At 46.9% G+C, this 26,118-nt stretch overlaps 1 protein-coding gene across 2 annotated transcripts in view; it reads left to right on the top strand.

Annotated features, from left to right (window-relative positions):
* Positions 1-26,118, top strand: part of DGKD (diacylglycerol kinase delta) — a 100,180-nt gene continuing 74,062 nt past the window's right edge. For both annotated transcript variants that reach the window (XM_033111880.1, XM_033111879.1), the window contains exons 1-2: positions 1-178; positions 24,744-24,854. In XM_033111880.1, the coding sequence (XP_032967771.1) occupies positions 23-178; positions 24,744-24,854 (267 nt within the window). In that variant the 5' untranslated portion in view covers positions 1-22. The remainder of the gene's footprint in view (positions 179-24,743; positions 24,855-26,118) is intronic.

The raw sequence follows: 26,118 nt of genomic DNA, 5'->3' as shown, positions 1-26,118 counted from the left end.
GTGAGCGCGCTGGCCCGGCAGCATGGCGGCGGCGGCGGGTGCCCCTCCGCCGGGTCCACCGCAGCCGCCACCGCCGCCGCCGCCCGAGGAGTCGTCAGACAGCGAGCCCGAAGCGGAGCCCGGCTCCCCGCAGAAGCTCATCCGCAAGGTGTCCACGTCGGGCCAGATCCGCCAGAAGGTGAGCCCGAGGCAGCGGCCCGGGCGCGCGCCCCTCACGCCGCGGCAGCCCCGTGAGGCCCGCGGCCCGGCCGGAGCAGCCGCCCAGGCCCGGCCCGGCCCGGCCCAGGGTCCAGCTGCCCGGGTGGAGCGCGCCCCGCGGGGTAACGGGCCGCGCATCCGACCCCGCGCCTGGGCTGAGCACGCCCTCCCGGCGGGTCGGTGGCGGCGGGGACCCCGGGCCCGCGGTGCAGGTGGGCGCCGCGCGGGGCCCCGGGCAGGAGGGGCCGTGCGCCGGGGCCCGGGGCCCGGGGTACGCGCCCTGGTGGGCTGTGAGGGAGCCCCGCGCTGCAAGGACCCGGAGTAAACGGAGGCCTAAGAGGCAGGCGAGCGCACAGAAATGGGGGCTGCCGCCTGCACCCCGCGGGCGAGCGCTCCGCGAGCCCCGGGTTCTGCACATTTCTGAGGACTGGTCAGGTCATTTCCCGCTGGGTGTTCTGCTCACTCACCTGCGGTCCCCTGAGAAATCCAGTTGGACCCAAGTGTGGAGACTCCTTCACTCGCGTGTGTTTTCGTGCCCCAAAGGGAGGGGATGCGCGTTTGTGACCGTCTCTCCCTCACTCCTCGGGAAAGCGGGGAGAGCCAGTCTTTCCCTGGCTGCGCACCCGCTTGGCACCTAACTCTCCATGGAGAACTCCAGACGCCAAATATTAGCTGCAGAAAGACGCATTTCCTTTCTGCAGGAGGAAAGTTGCACCCTTTGTTTTCCCATTGCGGTTCCTGTTGAAAACTGCTTATGGTTTTTGCTACAGGTGACCCTTCTCTGTTGGAATAGGGCTTCCTCAAGCAGGTGGCTGGACAGGTGGCAGAGGGCAGGCTGGCTTTGTTGTGGGCAGCCCCGGCAGATCCAGCTGGCACAGACTTTCTCAGTCTGCTGCAGTGCGCTCTTTTCTTCGGGGCCAGTTAGGTTCAGCTGTTACTTTTGCCGTGGGAGCCGTTTCTTGCATTATCTTCTGGTAGCCTTTGGTCCTAACCTGTTACGAGCAGGTTTATTGTGAAGTGCTCCAGTTATTCAGCAAATAGGTATTGAACACCTGTTTTGTTCCAGGTATAGTAACAGTAATAATTATAATGATGGCAATTCTTTAGTGCTTACTGTGTGCCAGGCACTTTTCTTGGGTTAACTTTACAGCACTTTACATGCGTTCACTCATTTAGTATTTGGTGATAAAGCCCCTAGATGTAGAGTTGGGTGTTCTCTACCCCCGTCATCCCCCTAGGGAATACTAGGAAACCGAGCTAGAGAAGTTCAGTGACTTGCCCAGGGTATCACAGCCAGTAAATATGGGTCTGGATCTGAGCCGTGGTCAGGATCCCAAGATGGAGGGCAATTTCTCCATCTAGGGGTTCCCAGTCTGGAGGAGATGGATACATGTGCAAGGGGACTGGACGGCATAGTAAGTGCTGTGGAAGCTCAGAGGTCGGAGAATCCAGTTACCCTGGGAGGCACAGATAAGAGGTCTCCCTTAAGGCGGGATCTTGAGGGGAAGATTTTGCCAGGCTAAGTGGAAGGAAGGACTTTCCACAGAGTTGGATATTGTGTCTAAAGGTCAGGAGGTGTCAGTTGAGAGGAATTAGGAAGAGGCTGAAAAGGTAGATGGGCTGGACTTGGAACGGCTAGTTTAGGAGTTGGGTTTTGGCCTTGGGCAAGAGAGAGCCGCTGAGGGTTGTTTAAAGCAGGGGAGTGACAGGGTCAGATGTGCTTTTAGGAAGCTCTCCAAGTAACCCTCAATGGTGCTCATTGGAGTTGTTCTGTCCTGTTGATTGGTTCTCCAGCATGGTGTGTGCCCAGTCTGGGGTAGAGTGTGATTTATAAGTGTGAGTAAGATTGGATGTCTCAGAGATGCCAGTGTTTGTCCAGAATTCTGTTCTTAGGACGTAGGTCCCCTCCCCCCCAAAAACAAAACAAAACAATAGCTGCTATACCAGCTGTTGTAGTTGAGGAGGAGTGATAAAAATACACCGTGAGGATTTGGGTTTCTGAATACAGTCACATCTGCTGTACAAATAGCTTAAGGCTGATTTTTCTTTTGGGTTGTTAGAGGTCCTAAGAATGTAGGAAATGTGAGGTTTACTGTGTGTGCAATAGTTAAGCACATAAGCCATTCAGAAAACCCTGGTATATATAGTGCATAAGAGAAATATCCAGAGTGGTGTGGGGTATCATTCTGGGTCCAAAAAGGAAAACCAAACCCACTGTAAACGGGGGGTTTGATTAGGGGCAAACCCATTTAAAACAGGGAATTTGATTAGGAGCATGCTTGCATAGGTGATGAAGAACTGAGAATGCCCACAGTGGGCAGTGAGGCAACCCTGAGATGAGGCAACAAACAGGAAACCACTGCCACCCCAAAGCTGGAGGACTGAGGGAGGCGGTGGCATATCAGAGTCCGGGAGCTACTGCTGCCCCCCAGAGCCTGGAAGCACCCTGGGTCGCCTGGCAGGAGCTGGAGCACAGCTGCTGCTGGGAGGGCACAGCTGCTGCTGGAACTCACCCCCTCCCCCCTCCTGCTTGGGAAACCCACCCTGCGTGGATCAGCCCCTCCACCATTTGGGACAGAGCAGAAGAGCGAGGAATGAATGGAACCGAGGACAAGCTGGCTCAGTACCAGAGTTCTATGTATGTCCGGTTTTGAAATATTAGTCTAGTGCAAGCTCCAGCTGTCTTAATGGCAAAAGAAAAGGAAGTGTCTGATGCCAGTGCTTCTCAAGTTTGCATGTGCAGACGCAGGCTGTGGGGATCTAGTTAAAATGCACATTCTGGTTGAGTAGGTCTGGGGCAGGGCCTGAGAGTCTGCATTTCTGATCAGCTCCCAGCTGCTGCTGCTGCTCCGTGGGCCAGACTTTGAGAAACAAGACTGTGTGACATGTGTGTAAAAAGAAGCCTTACCAGACTCCAAGTAAATCTCTTAGTTTATGAGGTTCTTTTAAAACTTTTCCCAAGCCTTTACTATACTGAAAATGTGATGTGTGCAGATGTGGGATGGATGGTTGTTTAGCATTTCATGCATGTCTGATATTTTTATGTAAAATGTTCAAGTGGTAAAAGACAAAAAGAATAACAGCTTTATTAAGATAAAATTCACATACCACACAGTTCACTCATTTAAAGTGTACAGCTCAGTGGTTCTGTAGTCTATTCACAGATGTGCAACCATCACCACAATCAGTTTTAGAACATTTTCATTGCCCCCGAGAAGAACCCCGTAACCATTAGCATCACTCCCCATTTCCTCCCAACTCGCTCAACCTTAATTAAGTAACTGCTTGTCTACGTTCTGTCTCCTGTCTATACATAGAATCACACAGCATGTGCCTTTTGTGTCTGCTTTTTTCGCTTAGCATGATGTGGTTGAAGTTCATCCATGTTGTAGCATGTACCGGTCCTTTTTTCTTCTGATTGCTGAATAATATTCCACGGTACGGATGTACCACATTTCGCTTACATTCCTCCGTTCATGGGCATTGGGGTTAGCTCCACTTTGGGCTATTCAGGGTAACGGCGCTGTGAACACGCATGTACATGTTTCGTTTCTCTGGAGTATATACCTGGAGTGGATTTCTGGGTCACATGTAACTGTGCTTAACCTTTCAGAACCTGCCAGACTGTTTTCCAAAGTGGCTGCACCATTTTACATCCTTCCCAGCAGTGGAGGAGGGTTCCAGTTTCTCCACGTCCTCTGCTTGGCTGTCTTTTTGATGACCGCCTTCCTAGTGGATGTGAAGTGGTGTAAAAGCTGTTGAAAGCTAGTGTGTGGTCGTATTGAATAGCCTAAACTTTGGTGTCAAATGAAGTTGATTCACATCCTGTTCTCCTGCCTAAAAGACATGTGATCACAGACGAGTTTCTAAACTTCTCTTAAGACTTGGTGTCCTCATCTGTAAACAGGTAAATCATTAATTAGTTCTTGGGTCGGCAGTATTGACAGTAAATGTTAGGTGTGTGTTCCTGAGCCTCAGTTTCTATGTCCGCAAAATAGAAATGATAATAATAGTTCTCAGATCCGTAAAATAGAAATGATGATAACTCATAGAATTAAATGGGATAATCTATGTACAACACTTAGCGTATTGCCTGGCATATCGTAAGCATTCAATAAAGGGTTGCTTTTATGATTATTTGTCTTAATGATTGTTCATTTTTTGTGTTTCAAACAGTAGTCGTCTCCCTGAACCCCTCCGCCCCCAGCTCAAGTTGATCTGGGTGAGTCTCCATGTCTGTCATTCAGAAGAGCAAATAAAAATGAATCTGGCAGACAATTAGGAATGAACACCATTTTAAAAAGTTGTTAATTTATTGAATGCTAGTGGGAATACCTTGGGATAGGCATTATTTTCCTTGTTTCACAGATCCCGTTTAACTCAGCAAATGTTGGAGACGTGAAAATGAAGTGTGCTGGGCACGTGGGCATCTTACTGAACAACAAACCCCCCCGCTCCCCCCCCCCCAGCTAATGGTCTGAAGACAAGACAGACATTACTAAAATAATCACACGTTTAATGTGCAGTGGTGACAGTGATGAGTGCTAAACAGGAGAGGTCCGGAGTACTTAGGGAGGATATAATAAGTGAATTTGACCCGATACTCAGGGAGTTCTGCGAAGGGCTTCTTGACAAAGGGACTGTTTGGCTCAGTCTGAAAGATGAGTAAGAAGAAGTGACTTCCGGTAATGGGAGGCCGAGTAACTGACTAGCCATTCCGCCATGCACCTTGTGCTAATCTGAGAGAGCTAGTAAGATGACGCCGCACGCGGGGCTGGAGTGGGGGAGGACGGTGGGCTGTGGGAGTGAGCATGGCGTCTGGGGCTGCTGTTTACCTGGGGGTCAGTAGGAGGGTGTATAGTGGGAATAGTGTCCCCTCCCCACTTCCCGACCCCAAGTCACCTGGAACCTCAGAATGTGACCTTATTGGGAAATAGGGTCTTTGCAGATACCATTAGTTAGGGATCTTGAGATGAACTCATCCTGGATTTAGGGTGGACTCTAAACCTAATGTCTGGTGTCTTGATAAGAGAAAGGGGAGGAAGCGTTGGATACAGAGAGACACAGAAAAAGGCCATGTGAAAACAGGCAGAGGTTAGTTATGCCGCCACAAGCCAAGGACCGGTGGGGCCACTAGAGGAGGTGATGGCATCTTCCCCTGGCTCCTTCAGAGGGAGCGTGGCTTTGCGGATACCTTGATGTCAGCCTTCCAGCCTCCTGAACTGTGAGACAACACATTTCTGTTGTTTAGGCCTCCGACTCTCTGGTGCTTGGTTATGGGGCAGCCACAGGAAATGAATATGGGGCCATATGTTGACTCTGAAGGGAAGCTGAGAGGCTGAGCTCCCAGGCTGTCCGAAGTGCCCTGATGGGGGTGAGGGTGGGGGTGGAGCCAGGGCATCAGGCTCTGCCAGAAGGCAGCAGTCTTGGGTGAATCCCTTAATTTGGGTTGGGATCCCAAAAAGCCACTTCCAGGGAATGAGGAGGAACCAGAAGTAGGACTTCCAAAGGGTCGCAGCCCTGCTTCAAATCATGTCAGGTCTCTGAAATTAGATTCAACTAATCCTGGGAGGCTACTGTCTCCAGGTTTCTGACAGAAGCAACTTGAATGCTCTGTAGAGGGAGTTAACATCATCTAGTCCTCCAGTTGTTTTCACAAGCCCTGTTGGAAATTCAGTGTTCTGGGTATGATGAAAAATAGACACGGAGGGAGGCACGGCCACATGAGTTAATACCAATAGAAACAACAGACTATGAAGGCTCCAGATATCAGACAGAGGCTTTAAAACAACTGTGCTTACTATGTTTAAGGAGATAAAAGACCAGACTGAGAATTTTGGCAGAGAACTAGAAACTCAAAAGGAACCAAATGAAAATTTTACAACTGAAGAATGTAATAATCAAAGCTAAGTGCTCAAAGGAAGGGCAGATTAGACACAGCTGAGAAATAATTTAGTGGCCCGGAAGATAGCTCAAAAGAATATCCAAAAGGAAGCCTGGATACGTGAAAAAAATGGGAAAATTAGACAGGGTAGGAGTCAGAGATACCAGTGAGAGAGAAGCTCTAACTTGTGTTTGTCATCTCAGAAAGAAGAGAAAAAATTGGGCGGAAACAATATTTGAAAAGATAATGTCTGAGAATTTCTCAACAGTTATTAAAAGGTGCCATCCACAGATTCGATGGCCCCATGAGCACAAAGAAAACCACACTCAGTCACTTCCTAATATAACTGCTGAAAACCATAAATGAAGAGACTTGAAAGCAGCTGGAGACAGATCACCCTCAAAAGAGCAACACTTAGATTGACAGCTGTGTTCTTAACAGAAACCAAGGAAGACAGAAATCAACTGAAATTTAAGTGTTGAAGGAAACTGCTAACCTGGAATTCTTTACTCACAAAAAAAGATCCTTCAGAAATCAAACTGAAATAAAGACATTTTCCAAGAAACAAAGACATCTTTTTGCGAGCAGATCCACACTAAAGGAAACATTAAGGGTTTTTTGTTTGTTTGTTTTTGGCTGAGGAAAATGATTTCAGGTGAAAGGTTAGAGTTGCAGAAAGGAATAGAGAACAACAAAAAGGGTATCGACATGGAAAAGACCAAATGATTATAGACTGTAAAACTTAATTGTTTTTGGGTTTAAAATACCTATAGAATTAAAGTACGTAACAATGGCATGTACGTCAGAAGGAAGGTAAATGGAATAGAACTGTTTTAACTCTTGCTTCGGATGTTTTCCTGTGGCCTGCACTATCAAAAGATGTTTTGTATACAAAAGAATACAAAAGATGTTTTGTATTCCATATTTGGTAACAATTTTTTTTATGTCATCAATGCCATTAGATTCTAATTTATACGTAAATCTAATTGATGTCACCCAGTATGTTTTGAGTATTTTTTGTGAACATTCAATATAATGGTAAATTTATTACTATACAACATAGGTTTAAAATAAAAACAATGTCATTTATGTACAAAACAGCTCAGAATGTTCTTCAATGCATAAAATAGTCAAAATATCAACTTTTTATTTTTTTGTGCATTTTGACACATTTTGGAAAAAAACCTTGAACTCAATTACCGCAGTAAAAGAGTTAAGGTCCTTGCATTTCCACCAAGAAGAAAAATGAACCAATTAATGTTAAACAAGTCCCAAATACATGTAATCTGTGTGGCAGCCACTAAGTTGTGAAAGACTATATGATACCTTAGCTAAAATGCAAGGAAAATGGAATAATAAGAAATTCTAAAAGAGAAGGCAAGAAAGGAGAGAAAAGGGAACATTGAACAAGTAGATCAAAACAGTAAGTTGATAGACTTAAATCCCAGTATATCAGTAACCACATTAAATGTAAGTGGACTTGAATGCTCCAGCTAAAGGACAGAGACTGTCAGACAGGTAAGAAAACCTGATAAGGCTATTTAAAAGAGACATATTTAAAACGAAAGGATATAAAAAGAGTGACTGTAAAAGAATGGGAAAAAATACTATGTGTACACTAACCAAAAGAAAGTTGGTGTCACTATTTTACTATCAGACAAAATAGACTTTGAAGGCAAAATTTATTTGTTAGCAATAAAGATATACTGATGAATGATAAATGGTTTACTTCAGATATAATTTAAAATCTGTATGTATCTAATAATGTAACTTGAAAATATGTAAAGGAAAAATTAATTCAACTGTAATGGAAATAAACAAATCGATAATCACAGTGGGATATTTTAACATCCCTGTCTCGGGTGCTGTTATGATAAGCAGACAAAAAAAATCAGTAAAAATGTAGACTTGAACAACATAAGTATTAAACTTGACCTAATGGACGTATATAGAACTGCAGAATTGAATTCTGTCCAAATGAACAAGCCACATTCGTCAGAATTCTCTGAATGCTGGCTACAAGGCAATGCTCAACAAATTTAAAAGAATTGAAATTATACAGACTGTTCTCTACCAACAATGGAGTTAAGCTAGAAGTCAGTAAAATGAAAATATCCACGTATCTGAAAATTTAGAAATCTCTTTCTAAGTAACTTACGAGTCAAAGAAAGCTGGAACATACTTTGAGTTGAATTACAGCAAAATATATCATAACTAATGGGGTACAGCTTAAGTCATGTTTAGAGGGAAGTTTATAGCTTTAAATGCATTTATATGAGGACAGAAGACATGCTGAAAATCCACAGTCTAGGCATGTATATCAGGGAGTTAGGTCAATAGCAGCACAATAAATGCAAAGAAAATGGGATGAAGGGAATAATGAAGAACAGGAGTTAATGAAATGGGGAAACATTCATTAAAAAGGATCAACAAAGGCAAAAACTGATGTGAAAAATCGGATAAAATTGACAAACCCCTGCAGGATAAACAAGAAAAAATAGAGAAGGCAAACAATGTTAGGAATGAAAAAGAGACATCTTTGAAGATCCTACAGACATTAAAAATAATAAGTATTGCAGACAACTTTACACAAGTAAAATTGAAAATTTAAACCAAGTAGACAAGTTCCTAGAAAAACAACTTAAAACTGATACCAGAAATAGAAAATGCAAATTGTTTTATAACTATTAAAGATACTGAATCCATAATTTAAAAGCTTTCAACAAGGATAAAAATCTAGATCCAGATGACTTTTACTAGTGAAGTCTAAGCATTTAAGTAAAAAATAACACCAGTTTTACATAAACTCTTCCAGGAAATAGAAAAAGCAATAAACACACTGTATCTCTTTTTATGAGACCAACAAAATTTGAAAACTTCCTAAACAAAATGTGTGATTGTCTCAACAGATGCAGAGAAATACATTTTGAGAAAATTCATATTCACATTGGAACAGGGAGGGTGTCAACAAGCTTTTTCTGTGGAGGGCCAGGCTGTAGAGTTAGGCCTGGTGGGCCGTTCCCCATCCCGTGACTACTCTGCATTGCTGTGTAAAAGCTGCTCAGAGCGTGTGGGTGGGGCTGCGCTCCTGCACTGTGTTGCCTGCCCCTGGAATCAGGAAACTTCCTCAATCTGAGACCAGCCACAAAACCCGCAAACCTCGTGCTTAATTAATGGTAGATGGTGATAGCTCCCCCTCCCCCCTGCCATGGGAACGAGAAATGGATGCCATGATCGCCACTTCAACATTTGCAGTAAGACAAGAAAAAGAAAGAAAAGATGTAAGGATTGGAAACGAATATGAGGAAGATGATAGAATTATTTCCTCAGGCCTGCACGTATGCAGATAAGGTATAATAAATAATAGAGTACATCGGGGTTGGTGGATACAGGACAGTGCACAAAAATCTGTCTTTCTGTGTGGTGTAATAAAAAATATATCTGCTCTTCGTTCCTCAGACTTAGGAGTGTCTTTTGTTATTCATAACGGCCCCTTTGGACTACACCTGACATTATGCTAATGAGGTGATGGGGGGGGGCCCTAGAGAGCCTCAGGTTAGGGGCTGGTCGCCCAAAGGACCAAACAGATGATTAGAGGTGTGAACGTTCTTTCTGCGTTGCACCCAAATTTCCTAGGAGGGAGGGGGCCTGCCGATGGTTATCAAAACTCTTTTTTCAGGGGGATTTGGGAGTTTCTGGGTGGGTGAGCCCATTACTGTGCCGGCAGGGTAACACCTGGAGAGGGCATGGATGCTCGGTCCCCAGCCCCCCACACCTCGCCCTCTGCATCTCTTTCGTTTGGCGTGTCTTCTAGGTGTTGGTAAGGGCGTGGAGCAAGGGCCCATCTGTCATTGGTGGGATATTAAATTGGTGACACCACTTTAGGAGACATTTTGGCAGTGTCTAAGTTGAGGAAATGTATACTCTTTCAGCAAACTGTCTCGCTAACAGTTTATGTAAGCAAATGTACTCCAAAAGGCATGTGCAAGCGTATTACTACTGTTATTATTTGTAATAGCTCCAAAGTGGAAGCAACCCAAATGGCTCCCTCCAGTGGAATGGGCGAATTATGGTATGTTCTTAGAAGAGAATACATCCATGAAAACCAGCTACTGTGACCTGCCGGTGGAAGGATTAATCACAGCACTAAAGCTGTCCGGCTGAAAAAGCCACTCATAAAATAATACATTCTGTGTGTTCCATTTATAGCCAGGTCAGAATAGAAGGGACGCCCTGGGGTGTAGGCTTGTCTGCTTGTGTGTTTAAGCTCCTGTGCAAGGAACTGGTGAGCAGAGAATTCTGGGTGCTGGGCAGGGACGGGAGGCGATTGGATGGCATACGAGAGAAGGAGCTTCTGGGGTGCTGGCCATGTTGTTTCTTGACCTGGGTGGTGGTTAGTTGGGTTCTCAACTTGTGCATTTTTGTTTTGTGGACTTAACTTTACATGTACTATTTTATAATGACAAAAATTTTGTTAAGAGAATTAATAAAAGAATTTGGCGGAGGTAGCTGGTCAGAGAGGTATGCAAAGGTCCTGTGGCCAGATGAAGCTTGGGGAAACTAAGGGGCTGAAAGAAAGCTGGTGTAGATAGAGCTAGCAAGTTGGGGAGACCTGGATTGTGCCAGGAGGCTGGAAGCTGCGTAGGAGGCCGTGGGGAGCTCTGCAGTAGTGGGATCCTGCTGCTTTAAGATCCCAAGGAGTGAGACGTAATCGGATCCAGGTTGTAAAGATCAGCCAGCTGTGTTGTGGCTGCTGGAGTGGATGCTGGCTGACCCACGCGGTAGGACATGATGGTAGCCTGGGCCAGGGTTGTGGTCCTGGAGAGAATTAGTTGGATTTGACATTGTGAGAAGTCGGCGATGGTTTGGAATAGGAGGCTTGCGGTTCCCGTGACCGGCTGGGTAATGGAGCCTCGGAGAAAAGGAGCTGTGCTTGAGGACCACTCAGAGTTTTGCTCTCACAGCTCTGCTGCCTGGTATTCTGGATCCTGTTATGCGCAGCTACCCCATTTTCACAGATGAGGGAAGGACTCGCAGGCAGGTGGCTTGCCGGTGCGCCAGGAGGCTGCCCAGGTCTCGCGATTCCAGATCGCACCTCTTCCTGGGGTATCCCACCCAGCCCCTCAATCGGAAGGTGGGAACGGTTCCCCTGGGCCTGAGTGAGAATAGGGGACAGTGGAAGAGGGCCTTGTGGGGCTCTGGGGTGCTTGGCTTCCAGGCAGTGGCAGAAGAGCAAGTGGGAGAAGCGGGAGAAGGCGGGAAGGGGAAGGAGTAAGACCCTGAGTTCAGCACCCACGGGTCCGCCAGCGTTAGGGCTGTCGTTACCTTCGTGTTTCCTTGTGGACTGTTTGTCTGGATATGTTTAATTTAGTTGAAATGAAACTAAGTTTTCACTTTCATGTTATAAGCATTCCTCCATGGGATTAACATATCTTTATTATCCTTTGTAATGGTTGCACCATACAGTGTGACATTATCTTTGCAAGGAAACCTTTTTTTCCCCAGGTTTTTGTACTGAAAAATGTAAAAAACAGTAGTACATTGTACACCTAATAAATCTACTGAGACTCAATAATTAACATGTTGCCAGATACGCCTTATCTATATGTATTGAGTGTAAGTAAATAATTTGCTAAATCTCTTGAAGGTGATTTCTAGACATCACGACAGTGTACCCTCCAAATAGCTCAGCCTGCATCTCCTCCTAAAAGTGACATTTTCCTATATACCATTATTACATCTAAACTTCTAAAAATAAGGACATTTCCCTATAATGCCATTATTATACCTACAAAATTAATTGTAATTTTCTAATATCTGATATCCACATCATTTTTAGATTTCCCCAGCTTGAACCAAAAATGTTGTTTATAGTGTCCTTGAAACCTCCCTTCTGGGATCCGTGAGCCAATCAAAATCCTCGCATTGTATTGGGTTGTGTCTTTCTAGTCTCCGAGGTCAGCTCCGTGCCCCACCCCCACCCTTCTCTCTCCTCTCCTCACTGTGACACTGTCTGTTTGAAGAGACAGGGGCACTTGCCTTTTAATGTCTGTTTCTAACTCTGTCTGACGGTTTCTTCCTGGTTTCTTTTGCATTGTTCTTTCATCCTCTGTGTTTGCTGTGAACTGGGAGTGCCAGGGTTTGAAGACTGGGTTATATTCAGGTGGATGCTTTGGGCAAATCTTGATTTGAGATGCTCTGTGTCCTGTCAGGCTGTCCTCTCTGCTGTTATCATTTAGTTTATGTGGAGACGCTAGATCTTTCCGTTGGATATGTGGATTTCCCTTTCGCAGTTAGAAGTAAGTAGTCTGTGAGGTGATTCCAGGGCACATACAAATATCGTTTTCTCCAACTTTTCACCAAATGGTTTCCTGCATTCATACATGATACTTGTCTGAATCAGTTGTAGTGAGAGTTGGCAAAATGGAGACCCCCGCCCCTTCTGTCGTTTCTTCCACATTTATCTGCTGGTATTCTTCTGTGAATTCTTCCCCCTGGGGAAGGACTACATTTCCTCTTTAAAAGGCAGGGTAATGGATGGATTCTTCCCGATTAATTACCAATTTTCAAAGCAAGGATTTGGTAGAATAGTCTCCCCAGAGGAGGCGAGTGTGTGAGTCTCTCTCTCTCTCTTTGTATCACTCTGGATTCATGACTTTTTATTCAGTGTTTTACATCAGTTACCGTCACTCTTTTTGAAGGGGCTCTCCTGGGAAAATGGGGAAAATGTTCTCAATTGTCCCCATTTTCCCAGGAGAGCCCCTTCAAGCTGGCTCTTCGGTCTTTGAGCCTCGCTTGCTGTGTCGCAAGCTGTCTTTTACTCTGGATGGAGCCCAGAGGTGGGGTTGTGGGCAGAGGGGACAGTTTGTGTCCTGTGGCTGTGGTGGCTGGCCCAGGGCCCACGCGTGACCCTGCCATTCTTCCTCCTGTGCCCAGGCTGGCAGTGGTCTGTGATTGATTGCAGCACATGAGGCTGGCAGGCCTTTGCTTTCCGTTTTGGGGGTGTATAAAAATGAGTCTGTGGGTTTGAACTGCCGTTAGCTGTGAGCTTGGATGTACTGTGTGAGACCTGCCACAAGCCCAGGGCTGTCGCCAATGCTCTGGGCAGTTCTCCGCGCCACCTTGGTCTCGGTGCTGGCTGGTTTTGGGCCACCTGCCACCCACTCCGACTGGCTCTGCTCTTCTGCGTTGGTGGTTTTCCTGAGCCCAGCTCCTCTGGCCCCAAGAGGGTGAGGGATGCCCCAGGCTCCAGGAGGAACAGTGCTTTGTCCTTGTGGCAAGGTGGACAAGGGCTACTCTGTTGCTTTTTTAAAAAATTGAACTATTTTAACCACTTAAAATGCACAGTTCAGTGGCATTACATATCCTAACAATGTTGTGCAGTGTGGTGAGCCACTACTTAGTTCCAGAACTTCTTTCCTCTCCTGCATGGACTCCCTTCAGCGTTCCGCCCTCACTGCCCAGGCCCTCTTCCTTCCTTCCCAGCACCTGGCAACCACTAATTGATGGGTTTGCCTATTCTGGATATTTCATATCAGTGGACTCATACAATAAATAGCCTTTTGTGTCTGGCATCTTTCACTTAGCATGTCGTCGAGGCCCATCCATGCCGCAGCAGGGCTCAGTACTTCATTCCTCTTTATGGCTGGGTAGTATTCCCCGGTATGGATAGCCGACCTTTTGTTTCTCAGTCATCTGCTGATGTGTATTTGAATTGCTTCTACCTGTGGCTATTGTGAATAGAGCTGCTATGAACAAGTTATTGTTTGACCGTCTGCTTTCAATTCTTTGGGGCATATGCCCAGGGAGTGGAATTGCTGGGTCAATCTGTGTTTACCTTATTGAGGAAGCTCCAAACTGTTTTCCACCATGGCTGAACCAGTTTACATTTCCAGCAGCAATGTATGTATGGGCTCCAGTTTCTCCACACTTGCCAACACTTGTTATTTTCTTTTTCTCTCTCCTTCCTTCCTTCCTTCCTTCCTTTCCTTCCTTCCTTCCTTCCTTCCTTCCTTCCTTCCTTCCTTCCTTCCTTCCTTCCTTCCTTCCTTCTTTCCTTCCTATGGCCATCCTGGTAGGTATGAAGTGGTATCTCATGGCATTGATTTGTATTTCTTTAGTGACTAATGATGTCGAGCATCTTTTCATGAGCTTATTGACTATTTGTATATCTTCTTTGGAGAAATGTCTGTTTCAGTCCTTTGTCCATTTAAAAATTGGATTATTTTTTGTTGTGGAACTGTAAAAGTTCTTTGTATATCCTGGATACTAGATCCTTATCAGATAGATGATTTGCAGATATTTTTCCCATCCTGTGGGTTGGTTGTCTTTTCACTCTCTTGATAGTGTCCTTTGATGCATAAAAGTTTTACATTTTGGTAAAGTCAGGTTCATGTTTTTCCTTTCTTTGCTTGTGATTTTGGTATCATATTTACAAAACCATTGCCAAATCCAAGGTCAAGAAGATTTATGCCTATGTTTTCTTCTAAGAATTTTGTGGTTTTAGGTCTTACAATTAGTCTTTGATCCATTTTGAATTAATTTTTGTGTATAATGTGAGGTAAGGTCCAGCTTCATTCTTTTGCATGTGAGTAGCCAGTTATCTCAGCACTATTTGCCAAGGGCCACTTTTTAAAGCTGGATTCTGCCTCTCAAGCTTTATATACTTTGTAATACTAAAAACCAACCAATGAGCTTTTTAGGATTGGTTGGTAATCTTGCCCATTTTGAATTGGTCTCGGTAGAAACCAAAAAAGACTTCTATTAAAGTGAGTCTTAATAGAATCATTCCTGTGTATAGTTTCTATGAGACATTTACACATTTAAACAGTTTAAAAGGAAATATCTGCATTTCAGAATTTTTACCGCCATAGAACTCTTATTCATTTCATGTTTGAGAGTATGGACTCAATTCAGTTCTTTTCATGGTTTCAAAAATTTGAAATAAATATTCATCTCATTAAATCCATTCCCACTGATAGTCTTTGATTTCTTTGATAAAGATTGTTTATCTTTGATAAAGATTTCACTCAGAAGCTGAGCGAAAAGGAAGCCTGGGAAAGTGTTCTTCATCCCCTTTCTCTCTGTGGAGGCTGAAAGTTTGCATGTATTTCTAAGAGGGCAAAAACAGACAAACAAACAAACAAACAGGCAAAAACCTCGCTGTGTCAGGATTGAGGTATTACCTAAGTGTATTTTTATATCTAGCTAGTATTGTGTATGAACTGGAATTTTGCTGCTTGTAGAAACTATAGCTTTGGACGTGTGTGAAAAATTCCAAGAAAGTGCATGCTCTTGACCCAATCATTTCACCCGTGGGATCCTGTCCTGAGGAATTTATCTTAAATGAAAAAGCATAATTGACAGGATGTTTACTGCACTGTTAAGTATAAAAAGTTGCAAACTGGGAAGCACTCCAGTGTAAGGACAGTCGCTGACACGTGTTGGTGTTGGCCCCGTGCTGTGCTCGGCGCCTGGGTGGTCTTACTTCACTGGCACAGGGCGTGACAATTGCCGTGAGGTGGCGGAGGTGGCCGGCAGCAGGCCACACAGCTGGGACGTGGGGGAGCCAGGTGCTACGCTCCTGCCTAATGCAGTCGTGCAAGTGACCGAGGAAGGCAGTAATGGGCCAGCACTTTGAGGGGCTGGGAAGCCAAGAGGCGTTGGGTTCCTTCAGCTGTGTGCAAAGCCCTGCGCGTGGGGAGGAAGACGAGGCAGTGTCCCAGCTGCTATCAGGGATCGCGCTTGGTGGTGCAGTTTAGATTATTTTTATTTCTACTTTTCTGCATTTTTCTAAAACGAATGTTATTTTATAATATTTATAGTCACAAAACAAAAGCATCAAATGCTGCCCTTCAGTTGAAGCTTCCTGACGGTAAGAGTGGCTGTCTTGACATGATGGTTTAGGATGTTGTGCTCTAGTAGCAGAAGGGAGAGATGAGTCTGCCCTCAGTCTCTTCTCTGGAATGTCCTAAAACACAGTTGAAACAGTACCAACTGTCAGATATACAAAAGGGCGTGACTTGTAAAAACGTAGGATTTAAATTTTGGAGTATCCTAATAAATGTATACATTCTATGGAGCATCTTAGCTATGTTCTCCTTTGTCCTAACGTTTAACTCCTGTGTTGAAAATAAATCTGAACTTATCTAGGCAGGGAGTTCAGGGTCTTCATAGCACTAAGATATATTTTTGCCCGACACTGCAACCATTTGATATGTGAAAAGTTGTCAGTTTCTTAGATAGGTTCGTAATTATGTCAGAGTCCATAAGCATTTGAATAGTCTATAGAGAAACAAAGCACAAAATAAAAGCAGAGGTGGTGACAATACATCGTTTGGAAAAGCAGGTTATTAAGTAATTTGTGTGTTCTGTAGCCTACTTTTCTTTACACACTGAAAACACGTTGGAAGGATGTTGTATCAGGATGTTGGTGGCAGGTGTTAGCAGTGGCTGGACTCAGTGTTCTCATGGAAGGAAAGTAACCGCCAGTACGCACGGCTGCTCAGAGTCAGGCAGTTTCACACAGGACTTGATTCCCACCTAAAGTCTGAAAATGGGCAGGGGACAGACAGTGGGTGGGGAGCGTGCTCAGGGAGAGGGTAACGATGGTTATGCTACTGCTTTACATTTGTGCAGCATTTTGCTGTATATGAGCGTTTCTCAGGTATTTGCCTTCTGTACAGCACCCCCTGAAGTGGGGTAGACAGATCAGGAAACTGGGGTGTAGGGGCGTGGCTGCTTTCAGCCCAGGCAGTACAGCTTCAGGCCTTGCACTCAGCCCGCTGGTGTGTTTCATTCACTTCTGGGTTAGCAAAGCTCCTTGTCTCCCTCCGTAATGGAAATTTCCTAATGTACACAAAAGTACGGAGAGGAGTTGAATTAATCACCCAGCCTAAACAGTCCTCAGCGTCGTGTCTTTCTTGTTTCATCTGTCCCCAACCCCCAGCCCCACTTTTTTCTGAGTAATTAAAGCAGATTCTTAACTGTACTTTTTACTTTGCGAAAGTATCCCTCTACCAGCGTGCAATTTCCCTGAAGGTCAAGGGTCTCATCTCTTTCATCATCATATTCCCAGCAGCGCTTGCACTTAAGTGTTCAATAAATATTTGTTGAAACAAAGAGTGCGTTTCATTCCATAGTCCATAGGGAGGTGGGTGTCACTGCGCAGGCTCACAGGAGCTGGGTGACGTTTTGCTGCCTGAACTGAACTACAGCGTGTGTGTGTGTGTGTGTGTGTGTGTGTGTGACCTTGCTCCTGCTGCTGGTGGCTCGGGTTGGCCCGTGTCATGTGTCGTGGAGATGGGTTGTGCCTTGATACATGTCCACTTGTCTGTATGTTCACCCAGAAAAGTGGGAAGATTAGTTAGAACTACAGTTAGTCTTGCTTAACTTGTCAAAACAACAAAACAGAACAAAAAATGAAAACCTTTCCTCCAGCATGCATTTTTTTTTCTTTTTACTTGATAATGAAGGTGGAGAGAGTTGAAATCAGACAGACCTGGGTTTGAACACCACCTCTGTCCCTTCTCTATAGATATGGGTCCTCTCTAGACCTCAGTTTCTTCCTAAGTGAAATGGGGTGGTAACTGTTCACAGGGCAGTGAAGATGAAATGAAATACTGATGTTAAAACCAAGTTCCTGGCACAGAGTAAGCACTCGACAAATACTGACGCTTTCGTCTATTGGTCCCTGTTTCTGTGAAATGGGAATGTTTACCATGTCTGCCTTAGGGGCGTTGTGTAAATGAAATGGGATCATCTATGGAAAGCCCTGAGATTTTGGGACACTGGCATTCATGGGAGCGTGGCCATTGGTGGTGACCCAGTAGGAGCTAACTCAGCCCACCCACCTTTACTAGCCAGGAATGCTCGTGGCAGACTGATGACACCCGTGGGACCCAGATTGTTTCTGCCTTTTTGCCTTACCGACTGTAGACTGTTGGCTTGTCACCTCGTGGCCTCAACGTGGTTGCCACCGCTCTAGGTGTGGTGTGTGCATTCAAGGCGAGAAGGAAGGGGGCCGGGGAGTGGGAGCCACGTGTGTTCCCACGTGTCAGTGAAGCAGCGCCCCCACCTCCCCGGCCCCGGCAGCACGTCTGTCGGTCTCTGACTGAGTCTTGTGTCCAGCACTGGGAAGTGGGGTTAGGACTGGGAGACTGGCTCCGTTCGCTGCAGCCAGCCCACTCAGAACAGACACCGTGCCAGCCGCGAGAGGAATGAGTCAGTGGGCCATTCCACAGGTTAAGTAACGTGTGGCTCCTTGAATATGTTGTACGTGCTTTATGTTTTGTGAACAGATTCTTTTCTGGTGGTTTCCTCTTTATGAATTCTGGTATTTATAGACTATAAACCGTAGACAGTTCTAGATAAGAGTAAGGAGGCATGACATTTCTTTTGTGGTTTGTTATTAGCTGTTTAACCTTGAACATATTACTCAGTCTCTTGGTAACCAGTTTTCTTATTTGTGAGTTGGAATATTAGTGTGTGTCTCGTAGACCACAGTGTTTGTTCTATTAAGAAGGCAAACAGATACGAAAATGCTCATGAAAAGTGCTATGCAAATTTAAGGTAATACGTTGTACTAGCTTTTTCCACGGGGACATTTTAATAGTCCTTTTGTGTATTACATTTTTATGCTAATATCCCCACTTTTATTTGGACTTTGTGAATTTGGATGGTGTTGCCTAACGTAGGTTTTTTTCTTGAAGGACTAAAGTTTAAGGACAAATAAATGGTTGAAGTGCACATTTGGCTAAACTTTCACTCCTTTCTCCTTTTATTTTATCCCCTCCCCCTTTCATTACCTGGCCTGCAGCCGCTGTTTCCACCTCTCAGGCAGGTGGTGGTCGGGACAGTGTGGAAATCTCACACTTACATGGACGAGACACTGATAGTGGTCGGGACAGTGTGGAAATCTCACACTTACATGGACGAGACACTGATAGTGGTCGGGACAGTGTGGAAATCTCACATTTACATGGACGAGACACTGATAGTGGTCGGGACAGTGTGGAAATCTCACACTTACATGGACGAGACACTGATAGTGGTCGGGACAGTGTGGAAATCTCACACTTACATGGACGAGACACTGATAGTGGTCGGGACAGTGTGGAAATCTCACACTTACATGGACGAGACACTGATAGCCTCGGCAAAGCCCTGCCTGCGATTTTACTACTGTCCTTTTATTGATCAACTTTGTCCCCTCCCTTTTTAAAAAAAATAACACACACAACATACATGTAAGTCGTGATGCAGGTAATAAACTGTAGACATGTGTCCTCCCCCCCCCCCCCCCCCCCCCCCCCCAGCCAGCACAGTGCCAGGATGTCAGCCTCAGGCCTTATTTCTGTCAAGCCCCCTGTGGCTCAACGTCTTCTAGTCACCATTCTGCTGACAACCCGTCATGCCTTCTGCCAGTTTTCCTTGTGGTGGTTTCTTTTTTTTGTTATCGTTTTTGCTGGGGTTCTTAGCATATTCTGGAAGCTGGCTCTGGCTGTCAGCAGTATCTCATGTTATCTTCTCCCACAATGTGGCTTCTCTCTTTGTTAAGGTGTCTGATGAACAGATGTTCTCAGTTGTAATATTGTTGGCTTAAGCAGTCTTATAGTTTATGTTTAATATTTTTTAATCCTATTTAGAAAAGTTTTCCCAATCCCAAAGTCATAAGGAAATTCTCCCGTATCGTCTGCTGAAACTTCAAGTTTTGCCTTTTGCACTGAATCCGTAGTGCACCGTGGAGTGACTTGTGAGGGAAGGGACCAGTTACGTTTTCCCCTTGGATAGCCTGTGTTTCAGCCCCATTCACGGACTAGTCTCTGCGTTCCCCCAGCCTGTGAGGCTGCCACTGTCACACTTCTTTGTCTCAAATCTGCAAGCGTCTATTTCTGGCCTATCTTTGATCCCCACATTCTACTTCTAGTGATTTGCTGTAAGGAATAGCTAAGGACTTGTGCAGAGATGTCGTTACAGCAATATGCTTTGAAGCATTCATTGTTGACAGTATTGACGGAAAGCATTCTGAATGTCCCAGCAGTGGGGTGACTTGGTTGACATATACACATCAGTGCAGTGAAGTACTCTGGAGCTGACAAAAATATGTTTACTGATATAGAAGGGTGCTGACAGTATAGCATGACAGAAAAAGAGGAAGCTGAAGTACGGCGTGCTCAGTCTGATTCCATGTTTATAAAAAGTTAAGAAACATGCAAGTTAAAAAAAACCCGTTCGGGGCGGCTGGATGGCTCAGTGGGTTAGAGCGCGTGCTCTCAACCACAAGGTTGCCGGTTCAATTCCCACATGGGATGGTGGGCTGCACCCCCTGCAACTAAGATTGATATGGCAACTGGACTTGGAGCTGAGCTGCGCCCTCCACAACTAGGTTGAAGGACAACAACTTGACTTGGAGCTGATGGGGCCTGAAAAAACACAGTTACCCAATAAAAAAAAAATTAAGCAAAAAATGAAAACCCCGTTCAGTGCACTTCGATGTGGCTTTGCCTGGTTCCGGCCTGGTTCCGGCCGTCGGGTCTGCGCTGGGAGGGCCTTCCCTGGCTCTCCCAGTCCCCACTTATGGCCTGGCCGCTGTGTCAGGCATCCGAGGGGTCCTCCCAGCACTTTGTCTTCTGCTCCCTGGTTTTCTGGTCACTCTCTTCTCATCCTTCTGTTTGGACTCCACCTCGTCTCTGCACCCGATGCTTGTGTCGGGGGTTCCTGATTGGGACACTTGGCCCCCCTCATTCCATTCCTTCTTCATAAGGAGCTGCCTTGAGTCGTCGCCCCCATTGAACTTTCTCTTCCCCCGACCACATGTCTGCAGCCGGCTCTCCACTCTGGGCCCTGAGCACGGAGCCCACATCCTCCCCCAGGAGGCCCCTCGGAGTCGTCCTGGGTTCTGTCCTGTCGCCTTCCTGCCGCCCCCCGCCCCCCCCACCCCCCACCCCCGGCTATGTAGGTCTTCTTCCCAAGCACTGTCATGCCTGTGGCATATCCCCTTCCTCTCAGATGCTCAGATGTTACCCTCTTACAAGAGTTTCTGGAGTGTTCTGCCTGCCTCAAGTTCCACCCCTCCCCATTTCCTCCACACTATGACCAAAATCATCTTTCTAAAATGTACATCAGGGAGACACCACCCCTCGACTTGGGGCCCCTGTGAACCCGCAGGCCCGGCTGTCATTGATGGGGGCCTGTCCCCTACCCTCCGGGCCCTCTTGGGCTCTGTGCGACCTCTGAGGGTCTCAGGGGCCTCTGCTTGGTCCACTCAGACCCCGGCTCTTCTTCTGAGACCTGGTTTGTGAAGCCTTTCGTCTCGGGGCAGTTGCTCTGCTCCTGGTGCCCCGTGTCCCCTGCCCGCTCCTGTCTGAGCTGTCCCTTAGCCCTCAGAGCCAGTACTGTGGCCATGTCTGTGGAGGGATGAGGGAAGGGGCTCCCGCTGCCTTTCCAAAGACGGGACATCCTCACCCTGTGACTGGGCACACGTGGCTCCTCGAAGACAGAGGACACCTGCGGTGCGGGAGGGTTTGACCAGGGCTCACGGGGCCTCTTCTCGCTTTTTTGTGCTCCCTGGTTTAAGACTCTTTTAAGGGCATCTGCTCCCCTCAGTTCTTTGTTCCTGAACTGGGTGACTACGAGACTTGCACTTCTCTACAGCAGGTGACCTGGCGGTCTAGCCTGTGGAGCGCTCAGGTCTGTCTGGGAAGTGGTGGCTCAGGCTGAACACTCTGCCACTTTCACCGCTGGAGTCCAGCTCGGGGATTTGCTTCCTCTCTGGAGGAGGGCCGAGTGCTCACTTGCGCACTTGCTACTCTGTCTGATTCTCAGTGCCTGTGTGTGTCGTAAACCTGTCCTTTCTTGTCCCTGATGGTAACGAAGGTGCCTGGGATTGCTTGAAGGACAGGGTTGGCTCTTTAGTTTGTGCAAAGAACGTGACAAGACAATCATACGAGCCTGGCCGCCCAGCACGCCCTGCACGAGCTGCGCCTGGGGTCTGGGTGTTTGACTCTGTCTCTCTGCTGGGGCGGGGGTGGGTGGGGGGGTGAGGGAGAGCCTGCCAGCTGAGCAGCGTTTCCTGTGGGTGCCAGTTACAGGCCGCCAAATGCAAAACAGAGCGGATTATTCAGGGGTGTTATTTTCTTGACCACTTTTAGATCATCGCTTTTGACTGTTTAAAAATATTCTGCAACATATCTGTAGTGTTCATGAGCAGCGAATCAGAAGAAATGCAGTTTCTGAGAAAGCTTCAAAGAAATACTGGTTTTTATCTCTTCCCAGCCTTTTCCGCTGAAACCCACCAGAGTCTTTTTCTGAGCTCTCTTGTTCTATAAATAGAACAGCTGCTCTCCTTGGGTAGCCCGCGATCAGCTCTCATCCGCTTTCTGAAAGATGTGTGTGTGTGTGTGTGTGTGTGTGTGTGTAGTGGATTGTGTTTTAATTCTGCTTTTCTTTTATGTGTTGTGAGACATGTAGCGGGAGGCGTAAGAGGAAATACTCTAGTCTCTATCCTTTAAAGATAACTTATTATAACTTTTCTAGGTCTGTGCTTGTTGGTTGTGTCGTCCTTTTTTTTTTTTTTTTTTTTGCATTTAGGAAAGAGATGGAAGCGATTACTTCCCCTGCAGAGGTAAGGAAGATGTGTGGGCAAGGAGAGGAGCCTGTGCCCATGAGCGGGTCCCGTGGGGTCAAGGGGAGAGGCCCTCCTGGCTGGGGGTGCAGGCGTCTGTGGCCCTGCACGGCTGTGCACAGACCAGCTGTCCCGTGTCTTTGAAGAGCACGTTGAAATGAGCGTCACCATGTGTATTTGGGTCTGCAGCGAATGTTACGAAGCAGCCTGGGGGTTTTTCCATAAGACTGGTGTCTCTCGGGGCTGCTGGGATTAGAGGTTGGGGCTTTCTCTCCACCTGGGAGCAGCTGCGTTCAGGTTGGGCATGTGGCCCACACTTCTGAGAAGCCCGTCTTTTTTCAGTAAAGGATGGAGGTTTCAGACTCCGTGACTGTAGTCGGTGTGTGTCGTCCCTCGATCGCTGGGTGGTGATGTGTTCCTCTCGTTTCTAGGCGCTCGTCAGTTACCTGGGGCAGTGGGTGGGGGACCTCCTCAGGAGTAAAGGTGCAGGTATACACCACGGAATGAGTGGGTGGTCGCCTCAGTCACTTTTCTTCTGGGTTGATTCTCTCTGGAGTTGGAGAGTGCTGCCGTTGGTACTGCTAGGCCGCCCCGTGGCACAGATTCCCTCACACCTGGCCCGTGGTGGTGAGCTGGCATGTGCAGCCCACCCTGCCCAGGAAGCTCCCAGAGGGGGCGTCCTGTGGTGGGGACAGGAGAGGAGCACGCTGCCGGCGTCCCCAGGACACCCCAGAATGCTGCACGGCCAGGGGTGGATGGTGTAGGGCCTCAGGGACTTTTTTCAGCGTTGTTTTCCAGGGGGTACCTCTGTGTCCCAGGTTCTGCACCCTCCCTGGTGAGGAGTTGGCTGTGGGGGACCAGACAGCACCCGTGCCCTGCTCTTGGGCCTGGTGCTTGGGTGCCGGCAGGTTTCTGTGTCTGGTTTCAACTCGTGTCATCTTAAGTGGCCACAGATGCCCGTGCTGTGTACAGAAGGGTACTTACAGTGCAGAGCTGTGCGGGATTCAGTGACTAAACGAAAGCTTCTCTGAACCCATATTCGTGTCCTCGAACAGAAGGTGGGCACATCCTACCTCCATTCCGTGCTGAGTCCGTGGAGGACGGACATTTCCGTCACGGGGGGGGGGGGGGGACATGCCATGCAGGCGCGGAGAGCCAGGCTCTCGTTTCACACATCTTGTTTTCTAACTTTGACTGTTAGTGGCCTCGTGTGGGGCCATGTGTCTTAACGATCAAGTAGACACGTGGGGCATTTAACTGCTGTATGTGGCCTGTGGGGCTCCCTCGGCTCATTAGATGTCCAGCACGTGGGACACAACGTGAGGGGACACAGCTGCGGGGGAAGCCATGCCCCATTCTGGGCGTCCATCGAGCTGCGGTGAGGGCACTGCTGTCTGTCCGCCTCTTGATTCTCTTAGGGGAACTCCTGTTTCCTGGTGGACTCGTCAGATTCACAGGATGAGATGAGTGTTATGACTTTGGCCGTGGCATTTCTCTCTCACAGTGTGGGCAGACGCACGTGCCCGGCCTGTGAATCGGCGTGAGGGCTGAGTGGGGTGCAGGCCTGCAGTTGTGCCGAACCCCGCAGCAACCTACGTAGACAGTTTTGGCAACAGGATCCTGAGAAATGGCAGGAGGCCAGAGAACACGGAGACGGGGCCAAGAATAGCTGAAAAAGACCAAATGCTGAAGTTGGAGATTGCACTGGCCCAGCCGCTTGCTGTGCTCCTTCCAGCCTGTGTGTCCCCTTCTGCTGACCACCCCCTACCCCCGGCATATCCAGGGCACACCTTGGGTCTCTGACACCCCCACCACTCAGGCATGCCATCGCCCCGCAGAGAATTGTGTTAGCCCTCCCCCGGCAGCGGGCTTGGCCTGTCCATAGGTCAAGGTCTGGGGAGAGTGTGAGAAATATTTGTGTCAGGCTGCCGGCCCACTCCATTCGCGAATGCACCAGACCGCCAGTGTGCAGCTCGGGCAGACGAGCGCAGGGCGCCGTGAAAACACACGCTTATGAGTCCATTTCTGTGCTTTCAGACCATCATCAAAGAGGGGATGCTGACCAAACAGAACAATTCATTCCAGCGATCCAAAAGGAGATATTTCAAGCTTCGAGGGCGAACACTGTACTATGCAAAGACTGCAAAGGTAAGATGCATGCAGGAGACCTCAGTGGAGAACACCGGGAATCCGGGGAGGTTTGGGCTGTGGTCCTCAGCTGGGCAAAACTCCCATACTCAGCGCTGTTGTTTCCAGCGAGGCTCACCCTGCTCCAGGGTGCCAGGTTTTGTTTGTCTCAAGGCATGTTTTATTTCTTAGAAACAAAGATTTTTATCTTTTTTTGGTTTAATGCCATATGTCACCAATGGGGAAGTAGAAAATGTCTTGGAAATAACCATATGACAGCTGGATAGCTTTCTTTTAGAAAGATTGGGGGGGTCTCAATAAGACATTTACAAATGTCTTATTATGACTTAAAATATCTTTTTAAAAAAATTATTGAGGTCTAATTGGCACATAAAAAGTTATAGATAATTAATGTATACAACAATTTGAGAGTTTGGAGATAAGTATACACCCATGAAACTAATGAAAGATATTTCTGAAATGTACTGGGCTTCTTGGTGTGTGAACAGCAGTTCTTTACCTCTGGACTTTTCTTGCCGTGGTCCCGCTTTCCTGTGTGCCATCTCGTGCATAAGACTGAAAGCTACAGTCACTGTGCCATCTTGTATGTAAGACTGAAAGCTACAGTCACCCGGCAGATGCTCGTGAAAGCAGAGGACCCAGTGACAGTCACTAAATTACTGCCATGTTTCAAAGAATGTGTGTGGTGTTGCACATTTCAAACACGAGTGTGTTGTTGGCAAAGCTGGTTTTTGGTATTCTGAACACCAGCATTTTTGTATCCGTATTGCTGTCAATACTGATACTTGGGTACTAAAAAAAATCTGGAATCTGAGTCATTTGCATTTTAAGATGGATCCCTAGAGAGCTAGTGCATCAAAATTTGAAATTGAACAGAGCAACTTTTCCAGAAACGTTTCTAAACATCCCTTTTTACAAAAAAACCCTTATAGTTATTTTTGTTTTGTGAGGGTGGGGTTTGGGGCAGGTTACTTAAAAGGCTGAGTCTCTTTTCTAAGTTATTAGTATTTTCTCCAGGGGTTCCGATTGAGTCCTTTTAGAGGGGCCAGTAAGGTAAACAGGGGGTGGGGGCTGTGATGGGGGAGTTTGGGGCAGAGAGGAGAGGAAAATGGGCCTAATTCCCCATCCTTCTGGGGCCTGACTGTCTCTTTCTAGGACTAGATTCCTTCTGCTTTGCTCCCTTGTTTTCTTTCACGGCTGGATTTCTTCTATTTGGGTCGGTCTCTTTTCCCCTAGGATCATTTATTTTAGCAGAGACCTTTCC

This window comes from Rhinolophus ferrumequinum, chromosome 8 (assembly GCF_004115265.2).
Source record: "Rhinolophus ferrumequinum isolate MPI-CBG mRhiFer1 chromosome 8, mRhiFer1_v1.p, whole genome shotgun sequence".
Lineage (NCBI taxonomy): Eukaryota > Metazoa > Chordata > Mammalia > Chiroptera > Rhinolophidae > Rhinolophus > Rhinolophus ferrumequinum.
This window is presented reverse-complemented; position numbering and strand designations above follow the sequence as displayed.